Genomic DNA, 18,735 nt, shown 5'->3' with positions numbered 1-18,735 from the left:
TACATCGACTTACCTGCAAACGCCGATGCTGCTGCAGAATCAACTGTAGCCTCTGTCGCCTGGTGCCGATGTGTCCTCGCTCGTCCGACACGATGCAGGACCTGGGGCAGGAAGTGACGTCACAGCGTGATCTCTCGAGAACACGCTGTGTGTCTGTGCACTGCCAGAAGCTGGGTGTTAACGAAGAGAAGTGGATGATGCTGATTCGTCAGCATCATACAGTTCTATTCACAACGCCCAGCTAGTAAAAGAAGTAAAAACGCCCAGATGTACACACACAATACACGCCCAGTTGTACATAACTTTAAACACGCCCAGTTGTACTTAATAAAGCCTAATTTGCATAAATATAAAAATGGTCATAACTTGGCCAAAAATGCTCGTTTTTAAAAAAAAACAAACGTTACTCTTATCTACATTGCAGCGCCGATCTGCCGCAATAGGAGATAGGGGTTGCAAAATCTGGTGACAGAGCCTCTTTAATGTGGTCTGTGAGCACTGCTGCATGGCCAGGCGCTCTACCTGAGAACTGCTGGCTCTAGTGTGTTTTTTAATTATTTTTTTACGGCCCTCACGTCTCAAGGTTTTTCTCCATGTCTAGCATGTACATCAGGGAAGCTCCGGACGTACATGCTGAATATATCCATAGGGCTCCATTAGCCCGACTGGGGCCAAAAGAATGTCCTCTTGATCTCAGCCCGCATATGTCCGTATAATTAAATTTATTTTTTTCTTTGAAGGATGGAATTGCGCAGTAGACTATTCTCTTCCATCTTGCAGCAAAACTATACTGTACAGTGTGAATCAGTCACTGGCCTCTTAAATTCATGCGTTGGGAAGCTCAGGTGACGTAACGGTCCAAAGTAATGCATTTTATCATCCATCTCACAGCCACAACTTTATCTCCATCCTCAACACCATTTGTTACGGCAGTAATCTTAGATCTACATACATTGCAATAATTTAAATGTAAAATATAATGTAATATTGTAATTCCCTGGCTGTTCTGGTGCTTGCTGCCTGGGATGAGATTTTATCCCATGTGATTGCTGCAGCCAATCACAGGCTGTAGCTTTCACATGGGCTGCAGCATCGTCACAGGAGGCCGGGGCTGCACAGAGACCAGAGGTGGGTCAGTGACGAAAATAGAGAAACGCTGGTTAAGCGGCAACCTGGCATGCTGGAATTTAGAGTTTCATTCACACGTTGCGGTTGAGCATGCGCATTAAAAACGACATTGAAAACACACAAAATCGCATCTGCATTGGAAAATGCATCAAATCGCTGTAAAAATGCATGCAGTTTTCGGATGCAATTCTTTTTTTATTTTTATGCAGCGCTAACCACAGCTCAACCATAACGTGTGAATGGAACCGGACATTTCTGGGTTTTTATTTTCTCCCCCACTGCACAAAACATAAGTAGGGGAGTGCGCTCTATGGGCGGTTTCTGATCTGGCAGGCCTGTGTCATCTATGCGTGACATGAATGACCATTCAAACAGCTGGCAAATAATGCTACATTTCACCTGGCGCATCTTCCACCGGCAATATTTATTATTTATTTATTTCGGTTACTTATATAGCGCCAACATATTACGCAGCGCTGTACAGTGGTCCTCTTTTACTGTCCCCATTGGGGCTCACAATCTAAATTCCCTATTGGTATGTTTTTCGGGGGCAATAACAGCTGGTCCGCCGGTACTTAGAGAAGCCAGACCCTTGACGATCATTGCGCTGGCTTCTTTTTAAACAGGGGTTATCTTCATGAGACAACACATTTTATGACAGCCCATGGTGAACAGTAATTATTTTTTTTTCTACAAATGAAGTATATTTTCTACAATGTATTTGTAAAGTTACTTCTGAGTATAAAAGGGTGAAAGACTTTCATAGGAAGTCATTGTCTAATTCCATTTTGTTCACTAAAAAGCTCATGAACAGACTACGTGACTTACAACTGGCACGTCCTCTTCTGCCCATTGTAATCCCTGTATTGAAGCCTCTCTACGTTTCATATATTTGCACGCTGCTGCTTTTCCTTCTCATGAGGTCAATGTACTTTTTGTTTTTTCTCTTTTTATTAACTACTCTGTCCTTGCTGACATGGCTCCCCAGCCTCCATGATTACTTCCATAAGCTGTGTAAAGTCTCCCTCGGTCAGACTTATGCCAGAGTCTTTTGGAGAAGAACATTGAGATCCATTCTGTTCTTTGGTTCCACCTTCAGAGGTTACTTCTGTCTGCCCATGAGAGATTCTGGAAGCCGCTCTATGCAAATTTGGGGAGTTCATAGGAGAGAATGAGAAGATAGGTCGTGTTGTCTTGCGCCCTGGGGTGTGCAGAGCATCAGGTGAGGCCAGGGACTGGTTTCCTTGGAGTAATGTAGAGAAGCGCTGGGCAAGTGGTAATACCCTAGGAATCTGTAAAGGAGTCTGCACCGGTTGATCGGTTTTCAGTGAGGGGGTACTTTCAACACTATCCGCAACTTCTTCCTCCTGCTCATCCGTGCTTCCTAGGGGCCACACAAAGCACTCTTTAGAACTAGGGGATAAACTATTTGTCTCGTCTGCGTTTTCATTAGATGTCTCCATCTTCTTGCTTCTTTGTGCGTGACAAAGGTTTGGAGTACCATGAGCAGGAAATCGAGGACAGTATGTTGGACCTCCATTAAGTGGTGTTTGAGGAGCACTATAAAATCCTGGCCTCTCATACAAAGGTGTAGACATGAAAACGTTTAGATCGCGTAGGTCCTCTCCACCTCTAGGATTTCCAGTATCTCGATGGGGGAGTCCAGGTGGAATCCCACTTCTTCTTCTCATCAACAAGCTCAGTCGTGAGTTGGAACGATGTGGACTTGGAGAGTGGACTCCCAGAAGACGCCCAAGTGGCCCAATTAATGGGGTAGAGTGATTGGCCTCTTCATTTTCATTTATCTGCTCAAGAGGTGGAAACTCCAAATCCTCTTTTTGCAAACTGTAAGGTAAAGATTAATAACATAATGTCAGATACTGTAATTCATCGAAGGGTCAGTATGCAACAGATCATTGGCAGAACAGAAAGCCAGGGTAAGTTAGTAAATATAAAATATCTAATAAATCAGTTCTAGAACTTTGATTTGAATTCTACAGGAAATTCCACCCAGCGGTCCCCGACTAAGGGTAAGGCCTAGTTCACACAGAGTTTTTTGCAGGCGGAAAAATCTGATCAGATTTTGATATGCCTGCACAATGTTTGCCGCATTTTCTGCAGCATTTTTCAGTCGCGGCCATTGAACGCCACGGGCAAAAAATGCACAGAAAATCGCTTTCTCTGCCTCCCTTTGATGTCAATGGGAGGTCAGAGACAGAAACACCTGAAGAAAGGCCATGATGCTTCTTTTTCTTCTCTGCCTCCCATTGAAATCAATTGGAGGGGTTTTCGGACGTTTTTTGGCACAGCTTCTGACGCAGTTTCCCCGTAAAAAAAACTCAGTGTGAACACAGCCTAACACTCTTAGTTAAAAAAAATCGGACAGAAAAATTGCCCGCCAACTAAATATAAATTAGATTAAACTGAAATTAGATTGATGGGAAAAGTTTTTTTTTTTTTTTTTTTACTTTTATTTTTTTTTATTCTACTAAAAACTTTATTTAACTTTTTTTTTTACACATTTCATTAGTCCCCCTAGGGGACTTGTACCAGCAATCATTAGATTAATGGTACAATACACTGCAATACTGATGTATTGCAGTATATTGTCATTTTAACAGGCGGTAGTTGAGGAGAACATTACATTTTTACTGGTGCCATTATTGATGTAAGACAAAGAGGAAATGAGATAAAGAAAAATATATGTTGCATAGTTAATTTCATAGTAGAAAGATGGGAGTTTAGCATCAATTCTTATATATTTTGTTATACTGGTTCAGCCACATAATGGCGGCCGTCACTGTGGCTACTTGACTGTTTGTTCTTCTATGGTTAGATGTTTCTCAAAGCACTTTAGGAGAAATGTATATCTTCCAAATATACTAGTTTAACTGGAACAATATACGAATTTTATAACCGTGTACAAAGTTTCCTCTATACAGATGTCGTGTTGGGACGTAGGTGCATAGCTTTAAAGGCCGCAGACGTAACAGTTGCACCTATGCCCTGGTGCCTGATGGGGCCCCAAAGACCCCTCTGCCACATAATAAGGCACCAGTATGGCACATAGTAGGTAGAAAGGCCCTATTGTAGATTTTGCATCAGGGCCCAGGAGCTTCTGTTTGGCTAATGAAGCAATAGAAAATTACATGTGATCTTCCTATGATGAGCTGATTTGATTATGTTTTCCTGCTTGGAGACTAAAGAATAAGGAGAATTAACTGTTATGCCTTTAGGGTGACGACACCGTGAAAACTCATGGAAACATGGCAGCAGATGGTCTTGGTGGGATGGTCAAAGCATTTTAGGTACATAGTAAAGAAATATTTTGTGTATAGCTATGCAGAGTATCTAATCTCAGATAAGGTGTAGGAGGTAGCTTACAGGGCATGAGACTTATGTGCAAAATGTCTCCTTTGGAAGTGTTAGAATCCATACAGATTGGCCAAATAAAAGTGGCAGAAAACTAAGGCCATGTTCACATCTGCATCAGGGCTCCATTTCCGTTGGAACGGAGCCCTGACTGACATAAACGAAAACCATTGATTTCAATGACGGATCCAGTGCCAATGGTTTCCGTTTGTCTCCGTTGTGCAAGGGTTCCGTCGTTTTGGCAGAATCAATAGCGCAGTCGACTACGCTACTGATTCCGCCAAGACTATGGAACCCAGGCAACGGAGACAAACGGAAACCATTGGCACCGTATCTGTCACCATTGAAATCAATTGTGACAGAAACAAAAACCTATGGCTTCCGTTTGTCTGTCAGGGCTCCGTTCCGACGGAAAGCTCAGACGGAATGTCGGAACGGAGCCCTAGCACAGATGTGAACGAAGCCTAACTTAGGGGGTATTTGAGTTGTTGCAGGCTTCAGCTGGTAACTTCAAACACTAAAAACCCATGAGAACACCACAGACCATGTAAATTATCCACATCCTAAAGCTTCATTCAATGGTGATGGAAACGGAAACCTATGGTTTCCGTTTGTGTCAGTAAGGGTCCGGAACGTCGGAATGGGACCCTGGCGCCGATGTGAACGAAGCCAAAGCAATGACCACCCTTGAATTATTTTCATTCTCTTATTTGCATTGTGCAAAGTTCAACTTTTAAGAAATATTTTGTTTTTCAACTCTTGTGGAGCTACTTTCTTTACCTTATATCAAAGGCAGAGCCCATGAATGATGGTCTGCGAGTCTCTACCGTAGAAGCAGTGTAAGGTGGCTGAGGATCTGAATCATTCCAATATATATCTTTTTCTAGTGGAGGGAGATTTTGGTGCATTTCATCCACTGATAGCAGAGACACCTGATGGAGGAGATCGATGAATCAGTGATCAAAAGATTTATGCATAAATTAATTAGTAATTTAGGAGGAGCGTTCCAAAATCTTATAGGTTACATGACCATATACTCCTATATATCCATCCATATACAGTGAAGGAAATAAGTATTTGATCCCTTGCTGATTTTGTTAGTTTGCCCACTGTCAAAGACATGAACAGTCTAGAATTTTTAGGCTAGGTTAATTTTACCAGTGAGAGATAGATTATATAAAAAAAAAAACAGAAAATCACATTTTCAAAATTATATAGATTTATTTGCATTGTGCACAGAGAAATAAGTATTTGATCCCTTTGGCAAACAAGACTTAATACTTGGTGGCAAAACCCTTGCTGGCAAGCACAGCAGTCAGACATTTTTAGTAGTTGATGATGAGGTTTGCACGCATGTTAGATGGAATTTTGGCCCACTCCTCTTTGCAGATCATCTGTAAATCATTAAGATTTCGAGGCTGTCGCTTGGCAACTCGGATCTTCAGCTCCCTCCATAAGTTTTCGATGGGATTAAGGTCTGGAGACTGGCTAGACCACTCCATGACCTTAATGTGCTTCTTTTTGAGCCACTCCTTTGTTGCCTTGGCTGTATGTTTCGGGTCATTGTCGTGCTGGAAGACCCAGCCACGAGCCATTTTTAATGTCCTGGTGGAGGGAAGGAGGTTGTCACTCAGGATTTGACGGTATATGGCTCCATCCATTCTCCCATTGATGCGGTGAAGTAGTCCTGTGCCCTTAGCAGAGAAACACCCCCAAAACATAATGTTTCCACCTCCATGCTTGACAGTGGGGACGGTGTTCTTTGGGTCATAGGCAGCATTTCTTTTCCTCCACGGCGAGTTGAGTTAATGCCAAAGAGCTCAATTTTAGTCTCATCTGACCACAGCACCTTCTCCCAATCACTCTCAGAATCATCCAGATGTTCATTTGCAAACTTCACACGGGCCTGTACATGTGCCTTCTTGAGCAGGGGGACCTTGCGGGCACTGCAGGATTTTAATCCATTACGGCGTAATGTGTTACCAATGGTTTTCTTGGTGACTGTGGTCCCAGCTGCCTTGAGATCATTAACAAGTTCCCCCCGTGTAGTTTTCGGCTGAGCTCTCACCTTCCTCAAGATCAAGGATACCCCACGAGGTGAGATATTGCATGGAGCCCCAGATCGATGTCAATTGACAGTCATTTTGTATGTCTTCCATTTTCTTACTATTGCACCACTATTGATTTGGAGCGTGTAACTGGTCTGGAGGAGGCTGAACTCTTAATGGTTGGTAGGGGATCAAATACTTATTTCTCTGTGCACAATGCAAATAAATATATATAATTTTGACTATGTAATTTTTTTTTTCTTTTTATATAATCTATCTCTCAATGGTAAAATTAACCTAGCCTAAAAATTCTAGACTGTTCATGTCTGACAGTGGGCAAACTTACAAAATCAGCAAGGGATCAAATACTTATTTCCTTCACTGTAGGTATACTCATTTATTTGCATTTTCCCCAAAACCCAAAGGATACCTACTTTAGCCATAGTTATCCTTTGAGTTATGTGTCGGGGCCAGTTGGACAGAGCCCCTTTCTGTTGACTTGCACCACGCATACTGTTGTGACTTTGGCTTCGGATGCTGTCCTTTTTGTTCATTTTGCAATACTTGAGCCATAGGTCACAATAAGGTTATGACTATTTTATATACAATGCAGTACAAAGGGGTATTCCAACTATTGACATTTATAGCACAACCTCTGTTTTTGCCAGGCAATACTGGCGATGGCAGCTGAGAAATGGAGGGAGAATCAAGAGAAAGCAGACTGGACATTCGTGACGCTTTCTCCATTGTTGTCAATGGAAGTTACAAGGACAGCCGAGCCAGTGCGCTGCCCGACCTGCTCTCTCCTGATTCTCCCTTTCTTGGGTGCCATTAGCCAATTTGCTTGATACAATTAGGGTATGCTCACACGCAGTGTTTTCAGACGTAATTCGGGCGTTTTACATCTCGAATTACGCCTGAAAAAACTCCCTTAATACGCCTACAAACATGTGCCCATTGCTTTCAATGGGTTTTACGGTGTTCCCACGAGGCTTAATTTTACGCGTCACTGTCAAAATACGGCGTGTAAAATGACGCCTGCGAAAAAGAAGTGCATGTCACTTCTTGGGAAGTTTTTGGAGACGTTTTTCATTGACTCCATAGAAAAACAGCTCCAATAACGACCGTAAAATACGCAGCGAAAAACGTGAGTTGCTACAAAAACGTCTGAAAATCAGGAGCTGTTTTTCTTGCCTGAAAACAGCTCCGTATTTTCAGACGTTTTTGGTCACTGCGTGTGAACATACCCTAAGGCTACATGCACACGTTGTGGAATTGGGTGCAGAAAATCTGAATCAAAACAATTCCGCAGATAAAATCTGCACTCAATTGTGCGTTTTTTTATGCGTTTTTAGATGCGGTTTTTACATTTTGATGCGGTAATGGGTGCGTTTTAATGCTGCGGATTTTGGTGTTTTTTTTAAAACTAGTCAGATACAATTCACAAGCGGAAACGTATGATAAATTGACATGCCGCAGATTGGAAAATAGCTCAATTTCCGTGCCGAAAAAAAATTGCAACGTGTAGATGAGATTTCTTGAAATCTCATTTACTTTGCAGGTACTGCATTATGCTCCAGATTTGCCGCACGAAAATACGTGCGGCAAACCTGCACGTAATACGCATCGTGTGCGTTGGGCTTAAGGGTGAGGATATGCTTTAAAGGTCAATGGTCGAACTACCTTCTTATGAGTTATTGAATGATCAATTAGTTGTGTGCGGACTTGCAAATCGCAAAACAAATGGAGAGAAGTTACTACAATATTCTCAGACTTGACTTTATAATTGTTCCAGCTTTACCTGTAAGTTTCTGTCAATTAACCAATTGGTCTCAAAGTCGTCATCATCTTGTCCAAACGGATTAATTAACTGTTCAGCCACCTGGAAAATACACAAGTGTTGTTGTAGTCATTTCATATATTTCTACAAAACATCATGAAATATATTAGCACAATATGTCTATGTGTGGACTTAGTGCACCCAACAAAGACTTACTTTTAACCAACCAGCATAGAAAAAGAATTGTAAGAGGGTAAACACTGGGACATAGAGGTCTAGTTCATGCCCATGGTATCCCTTCTGTGGGTCCAGGAACTGACGGCCAATGAGGCAAGCCAGGAAGAAACTGTATACAGCCACTGTGACCACCTAAGGAGAAAAAACAACACATGAAGGGAATATGAAGGGGATATAAGGAAGCATGGCTACCCAATTTTGAGGAACAAAAATTTGCTGTAACCTCTTTTAGATGTATCCCACTTTAGTTACGGCAGTTTAAAAGCTATGTACACCTTTTCAAGCAATTTTACTTTTTTCAGATACAGCTGCTTTGTATCCTGTATGCACAGCAGCTGTATCTTGCGCTGACTCCTGAATCCGTCAGATCAGCGGGACTGACGGGGTCCACGACAGTGGGTCCTGCATGTCCCTGTTTTCAAAGGTGTACATAGCCTTTAAAAACGTCAAGAATGCCTTTTTGATAAATGTGGACCACTGTGGTACATTGTTCGTGGCTTGAGAATGAAAGTAAGGAGAGGCGGACAACAGAAGAAATGAATGAATGTTGCAGAATAAAGATTGGTGTAGCAGACAGGTAATAATGGAGGCACCTGAGTGTAGACTAGGGGAATGCTGATCCAGTCATATCCAAACAACCTCCCACATTTTGTGCGCAGAGAGTTCAGTTCCTAAGACGGGGAACAAGTGACAATGTTTGATTAGTCAGTATAAGGGTGTATAGCTATCAAAACTAACAGGCTTTACGGTCAAATCCCTGAAATGTCATAAAGTGCTTTAATTGGGCATTGGCCATTCGCATGAATTCATTGGGTGAAATTGATCAAACTTTCTACGCCACTTTACTAGCACAGAAATTTGCAAACGTGCCCAAAAGTCTCAAATTGCGACTTTTGGCCTTTTTGCGCTGCCCTCCCCACTTTTGTGAATAGGTGGTTGGTTTCTAAAAAGTGGAAAGGGCAATAGCGGTCCAACTAATTTATTATAAGCTACGGAAATCTGGTGTAAATTTTATTGAAAATCTACGCCAGCCTATAGCTGGCATAGATTTCACTCTGTGGGTCGACTGAAGATAAAGAACCATGCAGGGCCTCGTACCTTGCCCCCTTCCCGATAAGACTATCCCAGAATGGACAATTAAATTTAAAAAAATGAAGACTCACCTCACCGCTCCTCTTCTCCCCTCCAGGTCCCCTCAGGCTTTCTCAGCATACTGCAGCTTACAACGTACTGACGCCAGGCACTGATGATGTTGAGTGCTGCATCGCATGTAAGGCTGCTCAGTGTCAGTACCTTGTTTAACCGGCAGCATGCTGAGGAAGTCTGAGGGGACACTTAGGAAAGCAGAGGATCGGTTATGTGCGTATGCTTATTTTTTATGTTACAGTATGTCCGATGGGAAGGGGGGTATGGATGGAGCACAGCTGCGGTCGTTGTGTCATATTTGCGGCTGACAGTCGGCCAAAAGATGCAACACATTTATTAAGAGACGTTCGCATCTTAATAAATGTATCGCATCTTCCTACAAAATTCCTTATATTAAGTCTTAATAAATTCCCTCCATTGTCTTTCAAAAAAAAATTTCAGCAAGCAATTAGGATGGTTTCACATATGGCAGAAAATTTCCACCATTTATTTGTCCTCAAATCTGAATCCAAATCTTTGTCGGGATCCTCAACAATTACGCCATATGTGAACCCAGTCTTAAAGTCCCAATATCAACAACAAGCAAATTCAACTTCAATTAAGGCATCATGCACTCGGCAAAGCCTCATTCTATTCTCCCTTAGAAGCAATGCTTCGAGGGGAGAACATCTCCGTAATACGACATGTGATGGAATATTCCAAATGAATCAGCGGGTCTCCATATCAAATCAGAAGCACATGGAGGTACAGTATGGGCCTATACATTTCTATAGGTTCTGTATTACGGATCTATAATATGGCTCTGTGCATGAGTTGTAATTCCTACCGAGGTTGCACAACTATCAGACCTCTGTCACTGCACATCTTGGAGAAAAACAATAGGAACCAGTTGGTAAAATTCAACATGGCCAATCACAAGAGGACACTTGTTGGTATCCAAGAGTCCACCCCGCATACATCAGACTGCCTTATACATTGGGACAAATTTGTGAAGTTGGTGGGTTCCTCAATGAGAGGCACGATGAGTCTTCTATTTGCAATGTATAATTGGAAATATCTTACTGCGTCGCAAATAGAAATAAGGGGACCTGAAAACCTTGGGGTGCGGTGTGCCTCTTTACGTTACTAGTTATTTTTTTACATGGTTGGGAGTTACGGATACAGCGTAACTCGCTGAGCTACGCTGTTTTGCGTAAGTCCCATAGAACTGAATAGGAGTTACGGAAACAACGTAGCTCGCATGCTACGCTTCTTCCGTAACTGCCATTCACTACTATGGGAGTTACGGAAACAGCGTAGCTTAGCGAGTTACGCTGTATCCGTAACTCCCGACCATGTAATCAGTAAGTGGCCGGGAGGCAGTGTGAGCACAAAAAGCTAGAACAGGGATTAGGGATATTCATTTATGGGACATACGCAGATAGTACAAAATGGCATAAAACTGTGTATCATCTATTTTATTTTGATTTCTGTCTTTAGAATTTTGAATTTGATAGAAAGCGCGCTACTAAAATATTAATATGATATTAAAATATACCTTTGAACATATATAATAGCAAACTCATCAGAATAGGTATAATGAATTCCCACTAAAAATACTTTTTTGCCTCGAAATTGCAAAAAACATCTACTTGTACACTTAAATAGTACTATGCAAAATTCGCCCCCTTACTTTGAGAATGAGCGTCAACACAACACTGTCACGTATCCGCCCCTCTGTCCTGGCTATCACTGCTAGGTTAGCAAACCAAACACATGGAATCCAAAATTTGTTGTGAGGAGAAGAAATAGCATCGAATTTCAGACGTTCAGCCGGTGTCATGAAGCCTGTCATAATCGAAAAGAAAAATGATAAGACAGTTTGACCTGATATCAGTCCACTAGTGCCTAAATGTAGCCAAGGTGCCTCTGTACCTGCCAGGAAATCAGTACATCCCTGAAAGCATAGAACATTTGGATCCAAATGAATAAAAAAAGAAAAAGAGTGACGCTTTACTAGATGGCCAAATATCTCATTATCAGTGACATCGGAATTCTGACACTTCGGTAAAGTTTGTGTGGGACTTAATCACAGCACAGCGTGATCTCGCGAGTAAATCACACAAAAACTTTACCGAAGTGTCAGGAGTGTGAATAGACATCGCATCCTGGCTGGAGGTGTTATCTATTCACTGTCAAGACACTTCAGTAAAGTTAATGTGGGTGTATGTGACAGCACAGCATGATGTCGCGAGATCACGCTGTGCTGAGTACAAATGGGCATGAATGGTGAGAAGTGTATGACGCTGATTGGTCACTGTCATACACTCCTCTGTACAATGCCCACTTGGTCAAAAGGTAAAAAATGCCCAGTTGCCTATTAAGAAACTAATTAGCATAAATTGAAAATTGCTCATAACTTGCTAAAAAATGATTGTTTTTTAAAAATAAAAACCCCTGCTGTTATCTACATTATAGCGCCGATCAGATTATGTAAGAGATAGGGCATTTATAATCTGGTGACAGAGCCTCTTTAAGGCCCGATTTTCAAACCTGCACTAGAAATTGTCAGCTGGAATCTGATTTAATGCTACCGAGATATTGACACTTATATGAGTCTCTATGTTTCTCTGGTTTCACTTATGTCACTAGAAAAATGATGTTTGAGTGTCTCATGTCCAGAGACAGTCCATAATATTGGTATGGAGCAGATGGCTAAGAAGGGCTGTGACAAAGAACCGTGATTCCCTGTATTCTGTTTCGTTTTTGTTTTTCTTTCAGTTATCATGAAAACCTTTACACTTTTGGAAGTCAGAAGTTCAGGCGCCAAGTGGAAAGTGCCAGTGCCAGTCGGAGTGTGTGTATCCGCTGTAATTTCGATGTGGTCTACCTCCTGATATATTCTATGTGAAAGGAGGAATGATGTGCAGTTGGAAGGCACTCTATTTGAAGTTGGGTGGGGTCCCCAATCGTGGCCCATGGTGACATTTCCCATTGGGCCCTGTGATTTTCATGCAAGTCCCTGCCAGAACATTCATGATTAACCCATAGCACTGAGTGTGAGACAAATTCAACCTGTAGTTTACATCCCCACTGATATCTAGCATCATACTTACCAGCATTCACAACATGCTGCAGAGTGGGGAATCTCTTATAAACAGCAGTACTAACTGAGCGCAGGATAAGAACCCCAGCAAGACTGGCATAGCGCATAAGTGTCCGCCGCATCATCCTCCCTCGTTCATCTGTGCCATGCAAATTACTGGACACCAAGCACATGAGGCGATCTAACCAGGGTATGCTCTCATACTGGGCCCACCATCGGGAGACCACCAATGTCACATAGAAACCTAACAGAAAGTGAAGACAAGCAGAACTGAACTGAAAATAAAGCGCAATCCCACTCAAAATGAAATGAATATGTAATATTGGGAAATGAAACATTGCTAAGTGATGACATTTTAGAAATAAGGGGGTTATCCGGTTTAAACAATCTCTTTCTGTCAAAGGGATCATCAAGAGTCACCTGTTGCTGGGACCCTCATCGATCAGTTATAATCTGGGAACCTGAATACTAGAAAGGAAGTATTACACAGTTCCTATAGAACTGTTTGTATAATGAATGGACATGTTGAGTCCTCCAGAACAAAACGGGGATCGGGTGCGACTCTGCCCCCCCCGGCACCCTATATACAAGTGTGGCTGCGTCTGGTACTGCAACTCAGCTGACAGTGTGGACGAGCCATTGTGTCTGTGTAAACAATAAAGGAGACTTGGTGCTTGCTGGAGCTCCGTGGCCCTTTCATAATACTGAGGGTCCTGTGCTGAACTCCTTTAATATATACATAGTGCAAATGAGGAGAGGTAAAAATACTGGGTTACAGTGCTTTTCATTGTTCCACAAACGCCACAAGGTACTGTATATACAGTATGTGTAATAGTACATTCATTTGTTACTGGAACAATGACTAACATATACCGTAATAGACTCTAAATATACAAAACTTTTAGTCCGGACCTGTAAATATTCTTTTTTTGCGGGACGGCATTGTTGAACATAGCTAAGAACTTTTAATCTCATTATAAATTAGTTTAAACCTCTCATTCATGTGTAGGCAGCAGTGTTTACCGGTGGTCATAGTACGCTTACGCAACTTTTTAATGACTACTAGAAGTGTGATAAGTATAATGTATGCAATGGTGGGTTAAGATGGAGATCAAAACCTATGGAAAAGAAAAATTGAGGCTAATCTGATTATAGTGAACATAGGGATGACTTGTAATCTTGCATAACTCAATGTAATGAGTGAGCATGGTTACCAGTCCATATATGACAGGCAGCTTGAGTACTGTCAAGCCTTCTTGCCCCCTCTGTGCCCTTAGATCTGCATCTGCTTGGCCTACAGCTAAAGATCTAAGGGTCCCTTTACATGGCCCCATATGGGCCGTGTAAACGAGCCCTGATCAACTAGACAGCTCATTGATCTGCGCTCATTTGCTCCTTTCACAAGAAGTTATGTATGGAAATCAACACTCATTACTACGATCGCTCGTCCCCATAAACTTCTATAATGTTGGCAGCACATTTCCCTGTTTACACTGGTAGTTGTGCTGCCGACAACAATAATATTTCTTGCAGCATAAACGATACAATCAGCCGATGAATGATAGTTTGCTCGTTTATCTGCTAATCGCTGCCCTGTTTACATAGGGCAATGATCAGGAACGGGCGTTCTGTGAACGCTCGTTTGCCCGATAACTGGTCTGCATAAAAGTAGAGAAGCGAAGAAGCAGCTTGGCAGCAGTCATGCTGTGCCCCAGCACTACGGATGCCCACACTCTACCCAGCCACATAAGAAAGCTATTATAAGGCTTAGTTCACACTGAGTTTTTTTGCAGGTAGAAAATTCTGCCTGGAAAAATCAGCTCAGTTTTTTTTAAGTGGTTTTGCACGACACGTGTTTTTTTGACGCGTTTTTTTAATGCGTTTTTTTACCCCTTTCTTCAACATGCGAAGGAAAAAAACGCGAGCGTTTTTTGCAGGAAAAACCTTTTACGTCTCCCCTTGATTTCAATGGGGTTTTTGAGGCGGAAACCGCCTCAAGATAGGTCATGTCGCTTTTTTTTCCCCGTGAGCGTCTTTTTCCGCTGGTGGGAAAAAACGCCTCCGCCTCCTATTGAAATCAATAGGACGCAATTTCGGCCGTTTTTTGGCACGTCGAACACTCAGTGTGAACTAGCCCTAAGAATACAGGTTATAAGAAGGTGGTGAAATTGTGCAATTGCTCAATGCTGGACAAACCTGACTTTACTTATTTTAATGTATAATTCTATATACAATATCATCATTACATGCACTGGTATGTGAAGTCATTGGTGGTTAGGTGGAGGGTATAGCTCTTACACTACAGAACATACACGTTATATCTCTTGGCAATAATATAAATGCCATTGTATACATATATGTGTGTGTTTATTTGCCTATCTGGGTGAATCACTGTATGGTGTAACAATTGTGTTTACAGAGTTTGCAGTTGAAAGGGGCTGAGCTTCAATACCAGACATGGACCATTGACAAGAGTGGCGCTGTTTCTGTGGAAAAAATAGCAGATCCTTTTTTTCTAAAACTCGTGCGAGATTAAATAGTTAGTCATTTTCCATATCCGTTCATCCCAAATTAATTTTACTGCTGGGGTTTAACAATGTTTTAATGAGCTGTGTTATATCTTATATTGTATGAGATATTCATAAAAGTTAAGTAACTCTTACCTAGTACAAATGATACCGGAATCAACTCTGCATAGTTGTTGCAGTACAGTGCCAGCTTCTCAAAGTGAATTCTCTGCTGCTCATTAAGAAGGAGCCTGTGGCACGGATGACGATAAGTAAGTGGATAGTGACCAATGTAATAGTATAGTCAACAATGGGAACAAACAAGTTGATTTTAAAGCTAAAACCTAAAGCACAAATATTATGAAGGTGAGGCTCTCCTGACATATCTGTTATAATATATACTTGTATTCCCCAAAAAATAACAATTCTGGAGAATCTTTTCATTAGAACGCTGGATTGTGCCGTTCCTCTGTTATTCCTCCTGGAATGTATGAATAAATTGATCAATGAGCATTACCATTTCCCTTGTCAATAGGCTGGTCTGAAACTGGCAGTACTGATTGGCCAGTGTCAGTGTGTAGGGACACGCCCCATTGACAAGTTGTCAATATATTCCAAGTGGAATAACAGAGGAACGGCATAATGCAGAGTTCTGACTCCAGAATTTTTATTTTATGTGAAAAATAATAATTTACTAAAACAGGAGATCTGACAGGTCTTCTGTAAGCTAATAAGGGACCACCCTTCCACCAATGCCAAAAATCATCTTTCATTCCCATGTACAAAAATAAACAAAGTAGTAGTGACTTAATGGGTGAGTCATTGAATGAACTTTAGAGATTGCATACTTTAGAATAGATTGGTCATTTGTTTCTTCTGTATCACTAATCCCAATTATTACATAGCTGCTGATTCACAAAGATTTAAAGGTTAAGTCACAAGCAATGCAAAACTATGATCTGATTTGTGGTAATCCACCTAGCATCCAAAAGTCCAAGAATATCTAATAAGCAACAACAAATGTTAATATATTTCAATTCTAAATATATATGTATAGTTACATACAGTAAATACATAGTCGATAAGAATGAAAAAAAGACACATTTCCATCAAGTCCAACCTATAATCCTACCGTGCTAATCCAGAGAAAGGCAAAACCCCCATGAGGTGGATGTCAATTACCTCATTAGGAAAAAATGACATTCCCAACTCCGAATATGCCATTAAAAATAAATCCCTGCGTTTTCACACATCCCTCCATAGACGCTAGTCTATGAGGGACGCGTCAAAATGCGTCCCGCAAAGGTGAACCTCGAACGTCCAAGGTTGGCCACGTTCGTGTGAATGTATCCTTACATTCAACAAGAGTTATCATTCTGCCAAGTATCCTACCATTCTGTATTAAATAAGTCTTTGCTCTAGGCAGGGGTAGTGTGCTTTGGGCCACCGGGAATGGAAGGTCATGGGCCCGTTACCACTACAGTCATGAGAAACTTTGGTTGGGTTATCAAATTGCATTATAATGGATAATCCATTATTGAATAATAAAAAGTGGTGCACACATGCGCAACCGACTCACCCCACCTATCATCCCCATTACAGCTGGATTTTTTTCCTGCTCAGAGGCACAATAGAGATATGGGACCCCAGTGGGTTTCCTACTTATCAGACATTTGGGACATACCCTAAAGATGTGCCATAAAGGTCTATTGTTGGAATACCACTTGACTGCTGAAACTACATGGACCCCCCACTGGCCAGGCCATCTCTCAATACAATACCAATCGGTTGAGGTGCTCAATAATAAGAATAACTCTATATTGTACATTCCTATCTAATTGCCACCCAAGTATGAGTGTTGAGTTATCTTTGAGTTACTTTGACCTCTGTCAAGGTCACAAGATCATCAGCAAACAAAAGTAATTATAATATAAATTAGGTCAAATGGAATATCTAGACTAGTACCTGTAGGTGACGCTGATAATGAAGTAGAAGCCAATAAAGATAAAAAACTCTTGGTAGAGTAATTTGTAGATGCTGCCTCGCCATCGGAGAAGCAACCTGGAGAAGGTCCCCAGCTTGGCATCTGCCACACGATTACTGTATGTGACCGTCATATATTCAGGTGCTCCTACATCTTGGATAGATAATGATAATATATAACAGAGATAACATGGTGTGATATATGCATCTGTTGTTTTTTTTTCAAGGTAATATCCTAAAGGGGTTGTCTAGAATTAGAAAAACGTGCCTGCTTGGTTGAAACAGTGCCACACATGCCCATTGATTATATGTGGTATTGCAGCTCAGATCTTTTAAAGTGAATGGAGCTGCATTACCACACACACAACCTGTGTACAGGTGTGGTGCTGTTTTTGAAGAAAGCCGCCATGTTTTCCTAACCCTTTTACAATCCCTTTTACCGTACAAGGGAGCAGTCACAGGTGTGTAAAAAAAACAACCCACAATGCTTGACTTTAAAGGGCTTATGGGTGCAGGGCACAGATAGGTATTTGAGTGTCTACATTATATCCTACAGAATGTTCTGAAGATAAAAAAGTCAGTGGTAAACCTGGTGTCTGTGTCTTTAATAGAGGTCTAAATTTAGGTACTTGAGAAATGAGCAAATATTTAATGAAAAAGTCCAGATGTTTGGCCCTCCAAAGAAGTAGGAACTCAAGTAAATTGTATAAAGCAAGACTCCACTAACATTTGTAATCATTACTTGAGTTTTCCAGTATCTGTCTCTGCATGTCAAAAAAATAACAGGCTCTACAGGGTCTAGCAGAGTCCTTTTTGGACAGGTAGTGATGGGGAGCAAGGCATAGTATAGAACAGCCCCACTCATGATCACCTTGGGCGGGTGAACAGAGGGAGGGCATACCTAGAGGGATATGGGCCTCTGCTGATATCAGCATTGGCATATACTCAGGAGATGACAGATAGGAAATTTTATCCAAAGCTGTGTTGTGTTTCCAAAAACATTTTTAAAAAAATCGATATCAGGAAACATCTGTTAACTTCGAAAGCAAAAGATCCATAGGGAAGTGACATTTAAAAGGTATAGAAAGGGTCATACCAGCTCTGTGTTCCACTTGGGTGGGACAAACTCTGCTGTTGCCCAAGGTGGAGTTTCACAATGTAACCCTCCATCCTTGGTTCCTAAAGTTCATGATAGCTTACAAATGGACAATCATGCACTATATATATATACACACGCACACAATAGTATATATAAATAAATAAATAAATACATTATACTGTGTGTTTGTGTGTATATATATATATATATATATATATATATATATATATATCACTGGGGATCCCAATAGGCTGCCTACTATATATCCACCATCTACATGAAAAACTTTGAGGCTAAGTAAATTTTTGACAGATTTAGGATTATGTGCATTTGTATTAATAATCAATAAT

At 41.3% G+C, this 18,735-nt stretch overlaps 1 protein-coding gene across 1 annotated transcript; it reads right to left on the bottom strand.

Moving 5' to 3' along the window:
- Positions 1-1,533: 1,533 nt before the first annotated feature.
- Positions 1,534-17,435, bottom strand: BEST1 (bestrophin 1). The gene is made up of 9 exons (XM_075836980.1): positions 17,269-17,435; positions 15,460-15,554; positions 12,807-13,040; positions 11,384-11,538; positions 9,159-9,236; positions 8,545-8,697; positions 8,350-8,430; positions 5,281-5,432; positions 1,534-2,973 (listed from the first exon to the last, which is right to left on the bottom strand). Exons 1-9 carry the CDS (start codon positions 17,418-17,420, stop codon positions 2,082-2,084), a joined length of 1,992 nt encoding a protein of 663 aa, XP_075693095.1. The 5' UTR covers positions 17,421-17,435; the 3' UTR covers positions 1,534-2,081.
- Positions 17,436-18,735: the final 1,300 nt, after the last annotated feature.

This window comes from Rhinoderma darwinii, chromosome 9 (assembly GCF_050947455.1).
Source record: "Rhinoderma darwinii isolate aRhiDar2 chromosome 9, aRhiDar2.hap1, whole genome shotgun sequence".
In the NCBI taxonomy this organism is placed as follows: Eukaryota; Metazoa; Chordata; class Amphibia; order Anura; family Rhinodermatidae; genus Rhinoderma; species Rhinoderma darwinii.
The sequence above is the reverse complement of the archived record's forward strand: the minus strand, read 5'-3'. Positions and strand labels throughout refer to the sequence as shown.